The 16,958-nt window shown below is 34.5% G+C and overlaps 1 protein-coding gene across 13 annotated transcripts in view; it reads left to right on the forward strand.

Moving 5' to 3' along the window:
- Positions 1-16,958, forward strand: part of MAPK10 (mitogen-activated protein kinase 10) — a 310,137-nt gene that overhangs the window by 254,514 nt on the left and 38,665 nt on the right. For all 13 annotated transcript variants that reach the window (XM_015067345.3, XM_053216135.1, XM_053216133.1 and 10 more), the window contains 2 exons: positions 3,536-3,718; positions 8,049-8,173. In XM_015067345.3, coding sequence (XP_014922831.1) covers positions 3,536-3,718; positions 8,049-8,173 — 308 coding nt within the window. The remainder of the gene's footprint in view (positions 1-3,535; positions 3,719-8,048; positions 8,174-16,958) is intronic.

Raw genomic sequence — 16,958 nt, forward strand, 5'->3', positions numbered from 1 at the left:
ATAAAAAGAAGATACAGCTGTTTAAAAGGCATAGTAGAAATGCGGTCATTAAACAACTCTTTATGATTCCACTTAGTAGCTTCTGAAAGCTAAAATGTGCATAGAATAAATTATGTTCACAATTACGATCCAAAATACCCAGAGAAGGATAAGGCATTTTTTTGTACATTACGTTCAAGGCAGTTTGTGATAATGTTTTAGAAGCTTCCCAAACCAAGGAAGTTAAAGGAAAAGGAGACCTGAGATGTAAATTCTTAGCTAATTGATAAAATTTACTGGAATAATTTTCAATTTTGGGATTTCAGATACTTATCTTTACAATCCGTACTTACTTTGTTTTATTCATCCCTTATAGTATTATTTGTTGAAGGCATTAGTAATAGTCACTATTTGCACATTATCTTGTTATTGTACTCTATAAAATCAAACTTTTGGTAATATGACTATTTTTCATATAGTGAATTTAGAATTAGATAAGGAAATTGTCAAATAGTTCCTCATAGATGACATTTTTTTCATTTGTATTAAATGACTTTGATAATTATGTTAAGCATGATAATTTCTAAAATAGTAGATCAAAAATATAAAATATGTGTATTTATTGCTTTTTTGATAACTGCACAGGCAGGAATCTATAAATATTCAGATCCTAACTCAGTGTAAAAATGATGACTTTTGAGTGTTGTAAAATAAATAAATCCTTTCACAAAAATAATTTTGGCCTTCTTTAAAAAATATTTATGATGTTTTTAACACATAATCATAAAAATCTAGTTACTATTTGATGTACTTTTAGAAATATGATCATTGTGGAAATCTGATAATTTTAAAATTCCTTTAAAATTTGTCACCTTGTTTTCTATTTAAAATATTAATAAAATTAATTATTTTATGTGTGAATATGTTGACCTGATAGACTAGGGATACCTTTTCAGAGATTTTTTTGAGCCTGTGACAAGCATACTATCAATTTTATGGTGAAATTAAAGCAATTTCTACCACATCAATTCCAAACTTGCTCCTTTTCTTACTTGAATTCTTGGAACAAGTACTGGACTTGGAGCCAGGAGATATGACTTCTAATCTTGGCTTTTATTTAGCTGATTATGATTATAAAGAAAAATCAGGTGGTTAACTCAGAGTAGTTGGACACAGTTGTTCATCTTGTGATCCTGTGAACATAGGGAAAGCAAGAACTTACTACTTAAATATAACTATTAGTGTTTATAAGAAGAACGAACTTGAAATGGAATGGTTAAAATAAAGGCACACACTTTTAAAGATGACTATACCACACATTTGCAGTTAGAATGTTCAACAGCACATTGTCAATAATATTCTTGTTTCCCTTCTTTTTGTAAACCATTACATCTAAGACCATAGCAAGTGTTTCATCTAAAAAGCAATCTAAGGTAGGAAGCACACTGAATGCTTCCATAAACTTTAATTATGATTTGTAAAAAGAAATATTTTGACAGTTCTTATTTAATAGCTTCCAGAATATTTGACTATCCTTAACATATATTGTAAAAATACCATGGAATTTTATTGGGAATGCTACTTTACAAGCAATTAATTATTTTTTACTCTAACTAAATGTAACTACAATATAATAATGTGTTGGGAGTATTTTTCCAACTTTGTTAAATGAGTCATTTATGGAAAATCTGACTGCTTCTTTGCCCTTATTTTTATTTCACATCAAGTCTTCAGAATTCTAAGGAGGTGTGACCAATGATTAAATGATGGCTTTGTAGGCCCATGATAACCTAACTGTATTAGAGTAGACGTCTTTTAATAACTTACAGTGTAAACGTGGAGATTTGTTTAATTTTAATTATTGGCATTTTCTATTTAAATATGTCTAAGTAGTTATAGCTTACCGATGTCCATAGTACTAACATAAGTTTTTGTCTAAGAGTAACTTTTTACTCTAACCTTTTGTAATCTTTTAGTTCCTTTATTTCTAATGTGTCTGACTTACTACTATATTCTCATGCACATAGTAACTGAGATGAACTTTTATTGAAACATGTTCTTATTTAATTGCTCCTACTGTTTTATAAAGGAATATTCTTCGGTTTTTCCCAACCACATTTCATTTTTTTAATACTACGTAATCATTTATTTTTTTATTTCAGTAATTGAGAGGATATGTAATAATTTAAATTTTATTCCTTAAGATTATATGAGAGATAGAAGGGGATTAGCAAATTAGCTTGATATTATCTTTGTTTAATCTTTTATCTATTTTGCATTATGTATTTGTTTTTGTTTAATGTAGTTAATTTTGTCTTTTGTTAGGAGTGCTGATCTTTTTCAGTCTAACTCTCCTGAAGAGCGAGGGGCAAAGTTTTTACAAATCTCAACAGAGTAATACTATAGTTAGATCCCTGACTTGTCACAAATTACATTTGCAGAAAATAATTAATTAACACTAAAGGACAGAGTTGTAGAAAAATAAACAATGTAAGAGAGAGCACTTCCTGTGTTATTGTATTTAAGAATAATTTCTAAGGCTTCTATCATTCATTGACACATGGCAAGGACATTTGTTTGAAATCAACTTCTTCCAGTTGGTTCTTCAGAGTTTTCATGGGTGGTTAAGGCTCTGACATATCAAAGCTCTGACATGTCTTAAGGCTCTGATATATCAAATATTAATGACAGATGAAAAAGAAAATCTTAGTCAGTGAGTGTGTCTGTCAAAGATCCTTAATTTGGGGAATATTAGTTTTCATAGAGGGCAAATATTTTCCTGTAAAATTCCCCATGCTTAATGTACTTTTGAAACACTTATACTTGGATGGAAATCTGTTAAGTTGAACATCCTATATTTATGCTCATATCTCACTGAAAGCAATATTCAGGAATGCAGGGCACTACTATCAGAAGTAACAAAAATAGGTATGAAACTGCAACTACTTTGATAAGTAGAATTTTTTTAACTCTTTGTTGAAGAATAATGAGTTCTTTTATGATAAAAAATTATACTGATCCCATATTTAATGCATTAGTAACATTAACAGATGATGAAATTTCCTCTTTTCTAGAGAAAAGAGGAAAAAAGTCTTAAAAGGAATTTAAAACAATGTAAATGCATCTTATAAAGTATTTATGTATTTCTCATTTTTAGGAAATAAGTTATTGAGGTATTTTCACGTCAAAAATATTTTTGTCGCGTTTTCCTCATTTAAATCACGTGGTTATATAGAAGTTTATCTCAATATAAGAAATTCTTCCGTTTTTTAAATACCTTTTAATCTTTACAACTCAAAGACTGTTTCATGATATCCTATTTTGTTAAGTAGTGCTAATTCCCCAAAAGTGTATATATGCCACAAGTGAATTTAAAATTCCAAGAGGGTTCATTGTCTGACAATTCTGGTTTGAGATTTTTGTCCTTTTTTGCTTATTAAAACTCCAGTTATATTGATGATTACTCAGGAGTTTGAGAAGCAGTTAGTCTCCCAACTAGTGAAAGGCAAGACCTAGTAGGTCTGCTTCTTTTTGCCCTTAACTGTTCAATTCTCAGATATTGACCAGTGGAACAAGGTGATTGAGCAACTAGGAACGCCATGCCCAGAATTCATGAAGAAATTGCAACCCACAGTAAGAAACTATGTGGAGAATCGGCCCAAGTATGCAGGACTCACCTTCCCCAAGCTCTTTCCAGATTCCCTCTTCCCAGCGGACTCCGAGCACAATAAACTCAAAGGTATGCCCACCCGGGACAATTTCAGAACCACCGTGTGGGTGATGGTCTAAAGAAGCTAATGATACACCTCTCTTTAACTACCTCAATTTAAGGAATATTTATTTATTTAAGCTTGTTTATTTTGAGAGAGTGCGTGCCTGCGCGTGAGAGAAAACAAGTGGGGGAGGGGCAGAGAGAGAGAGAGAGAGAGAGAGAGAGAGAGAGTCTCAAGCAGGCTCTGTGTGGTCAGCATGGAGACTGACATAGGGCTGGTACTCATGAATGGTGAGATCATGACCTAAGCAGAAATGAAGAGTCTGTTGCTTAACCAACTGAGCCAGGTGCCCCATAAATTTAAAGAGTATTTTTAAAAGATCTTTTTTAAAAAAAAATTAAAAGAAAAAAATATTACTAAGGGCATGTGGCCAAGGATTTTAGAATTGTGTAGATATTCAGAAGGAAAGATAGTTATAAAGGATGTGACAGTGGTATGAGTTAATTATGTCATGAAGCTTATTTAAAATCTTAAAATTCTTTTGCAGTGTAACTCTAAAAGACCAAAGTGATATACAGTGAAATCATTGTTCTAATTCTTTTTATTACCTGGAGAACACTTTCAACACAAGTTTTTAGTTATAAAATCTTGGAGATGCAGGTGTTCGCATTTTCTTTTATTTATATTTTATGGAATATTTAACCACCATTTTTTCCATTTTAGAGTGACAAATGAGATTTTACCTATTCATTTTATATTCAATATAAATGCTTTCATTAATAAGTAATTCTTTCTACTACAATGTCTACAGTTATGAACTTCAATAGCAAATCTTAGTTTCTTCACCCACAAAACTTGAATAATGATGCCTTAGTCATAGGGTTAGAGATAAGGGATAAATTTGCCAATGTGTAAAATAGATTATAAATAATATTCTACTTCTTGTTTTAATTTAGAACGTTTTAGAGAACCTCATTTTTGAAAGAAATTTTGTTTTTCCTGTCTGAGATCAAATGCTGCCCCTGAATATCTGTGTGAACCTGGACAAGTTATCTAATCTATCTATACCTCCTTTAACAAATGAAAGTAGAAGGTATCTACCTTAGGATCATTGGGAGGATTAACTGACTAAATATTTTGTCAAGCACTTAGCACAATGCCTGGCTCACAGTAAATATTCAATTGTCAGGCATAAAAATTGTAATAATTATTTTTTAAAATGTAACTGTATTTATCAAAAAACAAAAAGAATGCCTGCTTTTGAAATTTTAACCCCAAATGTTGGGTGGGTAATTAATTAACTACAGACTTAACTTACAGACATAGTTTATAGCTAATACAGACTTGAATGAGACAGAGAAACTAAAATGTGATGCTACTATTTTCCAGAATCTTATCATCCCCAGACTTTCATCTCCTGGGTTTTAAGTGTGCAGCATTGCTCCTGTGTTTGTGACAGTCTTATTGCACAGTTGGGTCTCTTCCTTTAGTCGACTCTACAGTCTCTGAATGACAACAGACTAAATTCTTGCTAAATGTGCTGCTTTTAAGATCAGCACCTGCCTATACACAGAATGAAGAAGAGCTAATACTCCAAATAGAGATTTGAAGAATTTATGTGTTTATGATGCTAATTGACCTGTCAGGCAAAAGTAATCCCTTTATATGAAGACATTAGTGTGTAAAAATGTGGAGATGATAAAAACCCTGATGAAATTATTTGAGATAATGACAGCACTTGTAGGAAAACAATTAAATAAAATGTTATGCTTCATAATATAATTCCAACTTTCTAGAGTTTGTTTTGCCTTTTTTTTTTAATGTTTATGTATTCTTAACAGAGAGAAAGACAGAGCATGAACAGGGGAGGGGCAGAGAGAGAGAGAGGGAGCCACAGAATTTGAAGCAGGCTCCAGGCTCCGAGCTGTCAGCACAGAGCCCAACGCACGGCTCTAACCCCCAAGCTGTGAGATCATGACCTGAGACAAAGTCGGACGCTCAACCAACTGGGCCACCCAGGCACCCCTATGTTTTGGCTTTTTAATTCAATCTCTATGATTATATTATTTTTTCTGAAGATACACTAGTTTATATATTTATAATTATTTAATGATAATTTTCATATAAAATTAATAAATTATAAAGAATTGTAAAAATAATCAGAAGGAAGAATTTACCATTGCTAAAAAAGAACATGAGATGTTTACTTGCAAATAAAAGAGTGAAAAATGAGGAATTGAAGCCTCTTCCTCCTCATTTTGTTCCCTACAAATAGTATTGATCATTGTTTCTTAGTGAGATGCTTTGGTATTCCTGTAGTTCATGCCCCTATTGATGAGGAGTCCATTCCCCCTTTCTAAAAGCAGAAACATGGATGGGTTTGATGGGAGAATCTGTAGGAGGTGGATGTGTGCGTCTCAATACAAAATCAGTTACAAATCAAAGGGATCTTTGAATCAATAAAATAAATAAATATAGCCCTGTTGGGCCATTGGGGGTCCATAGAACAAAAAGAATATTTTCATCATAAAATTTTCAAATCAGCTTGGAACTATATTTTCTGTAAAATTTTATATGTTTTTAGAGATTGAAAACTGTCTTTTTACCATTGGTTGGTATTAAATAAATAACTTACTGATTATCACTTTATTTATTTATCTATCTATTTATTTATGCATCTCTGGCACCTCCCACTGTACCTACAATAGAATAGATATTTAGTTTTTTTTTTTTTTTTAAAGAATGTTTATTTATTTATTTATTTTGAGATAGAGAGCACACACGAGTGAGAGAGCTCTGTACATGTGAGCAGGCAAGAGGCAGAGAGACAGGGAGAAAGAAAGAAAATCCTAAGCAGGCTCTATTTTGTTGGAGCAGAGCCCAGTGTGTGGCTTGATCTCATGAATGGTGAAATCATGACCTGAGCCAAAATCAAGAGTCGATGCTTAACTGACTGAACCACCCAGGAGTCCCAACATTTAGTATTTTATAAACTAAACTGTATCATCTACATCGATTTGGTTACAGAGCCTACCCGATTCTTTCTTTCAAATCTGTCCCTTCTTTGGGGTGTGTGGTTGGCTCAGTCGATTAAGCAGTCGACTTCGGTTCATGTCATGAACTCACGGTTCTTGAGTTTGAGCCCCACATCCAATTCTGTGCTGACAGCTCAGGGCCTGGAGCCTGCTTCAGATTCTATGTCTCTCTCTCTGCCTCTCCCCCACTCACACTCTGTCTCTCTCTCACAACAATAAATAAACATTAAAAATAATTTTTTTAATTAAAAAAAAATCTGTCCTCTCCTCTATTCTTGGAGCTTCTGTTCCTGTTAGAGCCCTCATCACCTCTCCCATCCTCAAAAAAGCCACCCCTGACCTTCTTGCCCCCACCAGACACTGCTTTATGCTGTTTTCCAGCTCAGAAAAACTTTTAAAATGAGCACCTACATCCACTTTATCTGCTTCTTTTTTAAAAAACTTCGTTCTTTTGCATTTGTTTTTAATTTTGTGAGCAATATATGTATATATTCTTCCCTCCTCAGAGGTAACTACTATTTTCAGTTTGTGATTATTTTTGCAGACATTTTCTACGCATTTATATATATTAATAGGGAGAGAGGGGAATATTTGTTGTTTTATTGTGAAGGGGCAGATTTGCGGAAATGGCATCATGATTTATGGATCATTCTGCAACTTCATTTTGTTACTTAGCACGTCCACGTGGGTACATTCTCTTAAACTGCCTCATTCTCTTAAACTGCCAGCTACAATTCCATGGTACCTTTGTACCGTAGCTCAGTTTTTTTATTCTATAGATGGAAATTTAGACTGTTTAAAAAATTTTTTCTTTCATAACCAGTGCTGCAGTGAACATCCTTTCTGTAGCTTTTTAAGGAACTTGTACAATTGTTTCCCTAGGCTGTAATACTCTGGTTTCTCTTCAGATCAAATAAATCTTTCACCTTTTTTCTTTTTCTTTTTTAATGAACATGTACAATTGTTTCTCTAGGCTGTATACCTAAAAGTGGAACTGCTAGATCATAAGGTATTCACATTTAAAATTTTAATGGATGGTCCAAATTTGCACTAAAAATATGTATCAATTTACATTCCCACCAACATGAACCAAATTACCTGGTGTTAGTAGGTACAATGCCATCTTTAATTTTTTCAAATCTGATGCATAAAAAATATTTCGTTGTTTCATTTTGCATTTCCCTAATCACTTGGTGAATTTGCCTGGTGTTTGGAAGGGAGGTGCTAGTTTATCTTTATTTTCTTCATTTCCTCTCCCTCCCATAAATTTTCCTGCCAAAATCGAAATGTTACTAATTGTTTCTCTCACTCATCGTTTCAGCCAGCCAAGCCAGGGACTTATTGTCAAAGATGCTAGTGATTGATCCAGCAAAAAGGATATCCGTGGATGACGCCTTACAACACCCTTACATCAATGTCTGGTACGACCCTGCCGAAGTGGAGGCGGTAAGGCATAGACTGACTTACTTTCCTTCCATAAACACACCAGAGAAACTGGGTGTTCAGTGGTGAAAATGGAAAGAATTAGAACCCAAGAGCGCACACAAAGCACCTTCATAAAATTCCTGTCACAAAGTTATTACCTTCCCCTCTCTAAGTTCTCTTCTACCTATATTTTATATGCTTTTCTTTTTCCAGGATTTTCTGTGAGAGATAATGACTTAGTCCAAAAAGCCCTAGCTGTCCATGAAACGCATCCATTTGTTTTTGTTACATTGTTAACACCTCCAGGGCCCCCTTTTTAATGTTGAATTATCAGCCTGTCCTGATACAAACTAAGTAGCAGAAATCATTACAGAGAGTATGTGGCCGTTGCCTCTCTTTCCTTGATAAGATGCCTGCCATTAGTCAAGAGTGGCACTACAAACATTTCACAGGTAGAGCTTTTCCCGGGCCATTGGTGACTTAGTGAAACCTTACATGGATTAGATAAGAAAAATTAGGTAGTCCAATGCAGAATATTTCAGGTTGACTCTAAATCGACCACCAGAGTAAGTTATACATATGTGTTATAAATCTGGACATAGTTTAAGAATCTTCTCAGAAGCATAACTTTTTTTTTTTTTTTTTTACTATTTTCAACCATTCAGTATCTTTTCTTCTCTCCAAACTGTTTCTTATGTCTTAGCCTTTCTCCTTTTCTGTGTGGAGCCAAGGCAAAGGGTTATTGTTGTTGCCCATGTGTGTTGTATAGGCTTCTTGATGAGAATGTCCTTTTGTCCCTCTTTTAAGTGTTACTGTCAGCAATGTTATCTTCTCCCAAAAGCATCAAACTCTCCTCAAATTCTTAGAATACCCCTGCTAAACGTTAACCTCATTTTACATAATGACTTCAAATTACTTTGTTTGAATTGGTTTTTAATATTCTTTGAAATACTTTTTGTTTCTTTTCTCGTGTCTTTCTCTCTCAGTCTTCTTGCTTAAGCATAGTTTTGCTTTGTTTAAGCTTCCTTTTGTTTCATTGTGTGCCTGCCCATGTCGAGATGCTAGATTCAAACTGACATAATTCTTATCCCTTCATCCTTCACCGGAGAAGTGAGATCCAACAGATGGGAGTGAGGATTAGGTAGAATTAAATATTACAGACATACTATTAAAAAAAAACCTACTTTTCATAGTAACCCAATCCTTAAGCATTCAAAAATTTTGCAGAAAACACTTCAGTGGTAAATTAGTCTCTCAAGTGTGGAAATGGTGTTAACAATCCTTGATGACATTTTCTTAAGATCTGCTCTCTTTAAGCAGTTTTACAATGATGTTGAAATTTCAATTTGCTTAGAATTAATTTTTAGTCACTTGATTTGATTCTTGCAAAATAAAATCATCATATTTTTATAGGTAAAAAATGGAATCACTTTTAGTCTCTCACTTTTGGGAAATACTTTCAAAGAAGTTCTTGGGGGTAGAATGAGGCCATGAAATAAGACAAAGTACGATTTATAGGTATGTGAAAAGTAAGCATAGAATTTTTCTTTGATGATTTACAAAAAAATACTCTAGGTTATGTTGATAAAAATTTTAGACAAACATAAATTATTTGAAATTGCTGTTCCTCATTTATTTTGATCATTCAAATCAGGTGCCATATTTATTTTTCTCTTCATCTAATATAATGTGTATAATCTGTTTTTAATGAATTGTGGCCCAGAGTTTAATTGGAGTCATAAAGTCTGCATTTGTAATTCACTTGTAATTATGTTGCCTATAAAAGGGACAGTTGTTTAGAATCTATAACAACATATTAATGAATAGCATCAGTGAGTTTTTAAATGTATTTTAACTTTTAATGAAGAATTTCTTTGAAGGATAAAAAGATAAAACTTAGGACACTAAAATGGCTAGAACATTTTTCTCACTCATTTCAATATTGTCATCCTGGGTAATGGATAGTAACAACACAAGACATGAATTTTAGGGGAAGGATTTGATAGAGCCTGAAGGTTTAGGAAAAAGGATCAGTTAATGCACAGAAGAACAAGCAAGTATTTAACATCTAGATTGGGATCATTGGTTATAGAGGGTAAATATGTTTTATATCTAGACATGTTGCAGTGAATAGGTTAGAATCCTGACCATAGGGCAAGGATAATTATTACTCTATTGGGGCACCTGGGTGGCTCAGTAGGTTGAGTGTCTGACTTCAGCTCAGGTGATGATCTCAAAGTTTGTGAGTTTGAGCCCCACATCAGGCTCTGTGCTGACAGCTCAGAGCCTGGAGCCTGCTTTGGATTCTGTGTCTCCCTCTCTCTCTCTGCACCCCCGCCCCCCCACTCATGCTCTGTCTCTGTCTCTCAAAAAAATAAACATTAAAAATAATTAATTTATTACTCTATAAAATGTATTATAGAAGTCACAACCATGAAGATCAGCCAACTAGGAAGAGACAGATCTTATACATGCTAGAAGCAGTAGTCAACTATACTTTCTGCAATATGGTTAGAATTAATGCCTTTATTATTGCATGTTAACATACATTTAAAGTAAAACGACCTTCCTTTCTGGATGCATGGCAAAGCTATTACGGAGTGATATATTTTCTGCCAAGACTGACAAGACTGTTTTACAGAGTAAACTCTGGTGAGTTCTATATTCCAAACAAGGGGAAGTATCAAATAATTAGAATTTCTATGATTAGAAGTTATCTAGGATCTCCAGGTTCAAGCAGCTTTCAAGTAACTTACGTGATGTTATAGAGGGAAGGAAATACAAAGATAAGAGGAAGTAAAAAATGTTTCATTGAAAGAAAATAGAGGCAAGTGGAGAGGGATAAAGGAGAAACTGCAAGAGAATATGATGTCTTCAGGAAAAGTAGAAAGGAGAGGAGAGAAATGCTATGTGTACTTATCTATTAATCCTACTATACCTATCTTATCACGTTTCCCAAAGTGCCAAAGTACTAAAATGAAAAGAGAAGAGCTTATGAATGGGGTCATAACTCTAAGAGAGAAAATTATTCATGCAACCATGAAGTTGAAAATTTAAAAATTGAATGTCAAGGTTAATAGTGATCTGTGTAATAGTGCACACAGAGTTTTGAAGTTACAACTGCTCAAATTATTAGCAAGTTATTATTCAAATACTGTTCAGAACAATAAGAGAATGTGCCCCAAACAGAGTGCAAAAGCCACATTTCATGTCAGTGCTTTTTCATGAAACAGCTGAAAGGCATTCAAACTCTGTTTCAGCATTCATCAAAAGGGCAAAAACATACACAAGTGCAATTTATTCAGTTGTAGGCATCGTCCACAGGTAGGAAAGATGGGACAAGTTTAAATTTCTGCTCTCCCACTTACTAGCTGGCCTTGGTAAAGTTTCTTAACCTTTCTGCAACTCAGTTTTCTTAACTAAAAAGAGAGAACATTCATAATGCATAGGGTTCCTCTGATAATTTAAAGAGTTAATGTACATAAAGTGCTTAGTACAGTACTGCAGCCAGTGAGGATCATATAAATAATAATAATAATAATTATTATTATTACTATTATGACTTTTACATGCAAACATCAACTACCTTTGAGATTTGGGAAGATACATATATTTAGTAAAAAAGACCATTTGGTCAAGGAATTGCAGAAATATTCTACAACATTTAAAACATTAATCCCTGGAAATTATATAGCTCCTACAAAATTTTAAAAATTTGGTCCTTTTTGTTGTTGTTGTTGTTGTTGATATATGCTCACTTCTACCTTGTAAAGTATAAGAATTTGGTGCCATTTATTCAATCCAAAATAAAGGCATCTTATATTCGTAAATCCTCATTGTAACTGTCTTTATGAAACTAAAGGATATTCAGGGCTTTTCCCCCAAAGAGTCACTTTAAATATCTCCTCTGTGCTCTGTTAGAGGGAAATACAGAAACATTGAAGATCATTGCCTTGTTTCTACCAGATTCTTGAGTTTAAGGTTTCTGTCAGAGAAGAGGGTGGCTTTCACTTTGCAACCTCTAGGAGTAGGGGTATAGACATATTTTAGGGGCATTAGCATGAACTGCAAGCTAAGGAAGAGTTGATTAACCACGTTTTGGGGCATATAAAAAGGGAATTTAAGAAGAATATGGGATGTGACCTTTTTGGTAAGCACGGTGTTATTTTTCTCAGAAACTCTAGAGCACTCCGAGAAAGGCTTCTATGGTTGTTCTGCGTTGTTAGGGGTGGGGAGGGAGAATGGAACAGGAGAGGGAGGAGAGGAAGAGGTGAGGTGTTCAGCTACCCAACCAAAGGCATCAAAACTCAAAGTAATCCTCAAAAGATAGCAAATAAGAATGTAGGGAGTCAGAGAAGGACATTTTTTTTGTCAATTCATGACCAAAAGGAAGGATCAGAACCTGACACTAGAACCATCATCTAAGGTGGGACAGGTACTGGGGACCGGGCTCATGGCCCACAGTGATCAGCCAAATACACTGTTATGTTGAAGGCTTTGTCTCAGAGAGTCCCTGATACAGTCCTAAATAGTCAAAACATTATTCTGGGAATCTAGACAGAGAAGCAAGCTGAACCAGTCAGCCAGCTTGTATCTAGGAATTCTCTCTAGTGGGCAAGCCCTGGGTACTTGAGAGGCCAGCAAAGTGGTGGCAGGCAACACAAGACCTTCTGTATGGTAGCCGAGTCAAAGTAACAGGAGGGAATGCTAGAACAGAGGTGTGGAATGTGGACCTAGGGCTGAGGAGGAGACTTAGGAGAGAGGTTGGAAATGTTTTAATTGAGAATATAAATACACATGCCATCCTTATAGAGACCAAAGTAAATGTGTGACTAACCCAACCGGTTTGGGTAGAATGTGATTAGGGAAGCAAGGCAGTGCTGAGCTGATTCATTATTTCTTACCTAATTCAAGATTAATTTGGGAATTGGGACAGGCTGGGTGGGAATTTAATCTACCTATACAGATCCTGAGTTTCATCCTGGTCTTCAGATTCCCAGTGAGAGTATAACCCCGGAAACTGAGTAACACTTACATGTATTAGCACTGAAGTTCAATTAAAATAAACCACTCAGAAAATGTAAGCCCAGAATAATCAGTAATGTTACACATTACCGTTTGTAACATAAAGTAATTAATAGAGTCTTAAATGTTTTATTGATATTATTATTTACTATTTCATTCTTTTAAGGACTATGTTCTTTTTTGCCGAAAGTAAAAGGATTTATAGGAACGAGCTAACCTGACTGTATTAAGCTCTTTTTTGCAAAGCCATCATAGATTTCATGCTCTTTGAGGAGAGTTACTATCTAACATTGTTTTAACCATCTCCTTGTGTACCATTGTATCTTATCGGTCATTACCAAAGAGAGCATATGAAAAGGATCACCAACCATACAGGAAATATGCATTATTTTCCATTTTCTTGTGACATAGATACATAAATTTTCTTTTCTTTATTTTTGAGTTCCATTCCCTTTTTTAAAAATTGAAGTATAGTTGACACACAGTGTTACATTAATTTCAGTTGTACAATATAGTGACTCAATGAGTCTACATGCTATGCTCTGCTCATCACAAGTGCAGCTACCACCTGTCACCGTACAACACTATTACGATGCCATTGATTATATTCCCTGTGCTGTACTTTCAACATTATGACCTTCATCATTATGATAACTGGAGGCCTGTATCTCCCACTCTTCTTCATTCATTTTGCCCATCTTCCCACCCCCTTCCCTCTGGCAACCATCAGTTTTTTCCTTGTATTTATGAGTCCGCTTCTGCTTTTTGTTTATTTGTTTATTCATTTGTTTTGTTTTTTAGATACCACATATAAGTGAAATCATATGATACTTCTCTTTTTCTGTCTGACTTATTTCACTTCGCATGATAACCCCTAGGTCCATCCATGCTGTCTCAAATGGCACTATCTCATTCTTTTCTTATGGTTGTGTAATATTCCAGTGTGTGTGTGTGTATGTGTGTGTGTGTGTGTGTGTGTGTGCATACACACACACCACATCTTTCTTATCCATTTTTCTATTGGTGGGTTCTTGGGTTGCTTCCGTATCTTGGCTATATTGCAATAAACATAAGGGTTTATATATCTTTTGGAATTAGTGTTTTCAGTTTCTTTGGGCAAATGCCCAGTAGTGGAATTACTGGATCACATAGTATTTCTATTTTTAATTTTGGGGGGAACCTTTTCTGTTCTGTTCTGTTCTGTTCTGTTCTGTTTCTGTTCTGTTCCACTGTTTTCTACAGTGGCTGTACCAATTTACATTCCTACCAACAGTGCACAAGGGTTTCTGTTTCTCCATGTCCTTGCCGACCCTCATTATTTCTTTTTGATTCTAACCATTCTGACAGATGTGAGGTGATATCTCATTGTGGTTTTGATTTGCATTTCCCTGATAATTAGTGATTTTGAGCCTCTTTTCATGTGTCTATTGGCCTATATGTCTTCTTTAGAAAAATATCTATTCAGGTCCTTTGCCCTTTTTTTTAATTGGATTATTTGTTTTGTTTTTGTTTTTGATGTTGAAATTGGTTGAGTTGTATAAGTTCTGTATATATTTTGGATATTAAGCCCTTATCAGATATATCATTTGCAAATAGATATATGAATGTTAATGTTGCATATGCCCAGAAATATTTGCAAGGTAAATCTTTTTTGTTGTTGTTCAAGGTAAAGCTTAAATGAGAGCTTAGAGATCATTGTAGAGTGGCTGTTCAGCAAATATCAACATTTAGAGTATCAGCTCTCTAACTATGAGCAGCTGCAGGAACACAGGACCAGAAACCATGATGAGAAAAGCAGAATAGGACTAAGCATGGGATCAGAAAGCTTTGAAAAGAGAATCAGAAGCCTATGGTCAAAGTAGTGTAGGTTCCAGAGCTTGGTCTAAGCAGTTCAGAGTGAGAGCTGATGCCAATATGTGGACAAATCAGATCGGGCAGGGAGATAATAGTTCAGGAGAAACATGTGGTCTAAGGTCAGAGTTCTGAGCAGATGCCACATTAAAGGGCATTTAAACAGTGGCAAAACTAAGAGTGTTTTCTGATTGGAATGCAAGTCTCAAGAGCAGGTACTCTTGGAACAGCCCAGAGATTAGCAATCAGAGGAAGCTACTACCAACCCTAAAAAGAGGAATTGGTTTCCTGGGGCCTAAGCCTATCTAGTGGGAGTGGGAGTTACGGAGATAGAAGAGATACAGCTGCTTCTGGAAAGAGGAAGTAAGAGAAATACTTTGGTTTTTCTCCACTCTCCCCATTTCCTAGCAGTGTTTCCCTTCTTGTTAGCAGTTCTAAGCCAGCTGATAGATGAGCCTGGGAAATGCAGCCTTCAGGGGCCAGCCTCTGAGACACAGAGAAGAAAAAAGAGGGGTGAGGACTGTATCTATGGGCAAATAGGCTGAGGGCTGGTACTCACCTATCCATTCTTTCTTCATTCGTAGCTCTAAAATTCTAAGTAAAACCGAAGTAAAATGGACTTAATCTGGAAAGCAGAAAACTTTGGAGATTGGAGGGGTGTTCAGGGGCCTTACTGTAAAATTGAAGCAAACATTACCCCCAATAACCCCTAATAATTATTTCATTTTCTTAAGTATCTTGTGATTTCTTTCTAAAGAATCGCGAGGACTATGCCAACTTGAGAGTCTTGGCATAAGAGTATTTCTCATTGGGTTTTTAATTGAGTATGTATACTTTCTTCCTTCTGTCTGCTGGTGTCACTTTTTCAGTTGTTTGTTATGTAGTTGATGAGGAGGCTAAAGCTTGTGAAGCCAAGCATGTGCTTGGGGGGAATGACAGATTCAACCATCTGTTTTCTAAGGTTGCTTACATTTCTTTCTCACCCACCTCTTTGTTATATCTTCCTTCTTAGTCTTTCCTTCTCTTCTTAGCCTTTTTCGCATTTTCATTCAGCTCCTATGAAACTGTTTGCATAGATCTTGATTATTTAACACTTTAATATTTATTAATTCATTCCATAAATTTTATTGAACCCAAACTGTATATCCCACTGACATCGGTGCTGGTGATTAAGCAGTGAAATAAAAAACAAAAACATTGATTTGATGTTGGTGGGCTTTTATTAAATTAACAGCTAATGGAAATTTTTATTGATTGGAATCTTATAACTCATCATCTCTGGACATAAATTCTTCCAAATATGGGTTATTTTATTACACTATTTAACTTGTTTAGTGTGTAATTTTCTGAATGTAAGAAGAATCTGTAATAACTTGTCCCTGTCAATATTAACCAGTTATAACTAAGTTGCAACGACTATCTTCTAATCTTTAACTAGATGTGCATCAATTGCTTTGAATTATACTTAACAAATTGTGATCAAAGATCTCTAGCTATGATTTAAAAAACAATATTATTTGGCTTGGAATATCAATCAATGTCCTGACCAGGTTTTAGTAACTGAAATGCATAGATTATTATTGAATAATCAAAGAATTCTGAAGTTGGCATACTAAGTAATGGAAAGATTGCATTTATAATTTAAAAATTCATCTATAAATATATTTACTTTCTGGAGCCTTCAAACAAAATTCAAATGGTTGAGGATGATGGTGGGAATTATTCTCATTCTCTACTTCTTATTCTCTTGAACATATTTTTATAGTAAAAACTAATATCATTTGTTTATGAATTTTATGTGTTAACTTCTGTTAAACCTATTTCGTGAATGACTTATTGTTTATATTATCTTTGTCTTCATTAACTATGGCTTAGCCAATTTTCTTCTAAATTCCCCTTAGTTTATAAGTTCCTAAAACAAAAAGAGTAA

Source organism: Acinonyx jubatus, chromosome B1 (genome assembly GCF_027475565.1).
Source record: "Acinonyx jubatus isolate Ajub_Pintada_27869175 chromosome B1, VMU_Ajub_asm_v1.0, whole genome shotgun sequence".
Lineage (NCBI taxonomy): Eukaryota > Metazoa > Chordata > Mammalia > Carnivora > Felidae > Acinonyx > Acinonyx jubatus.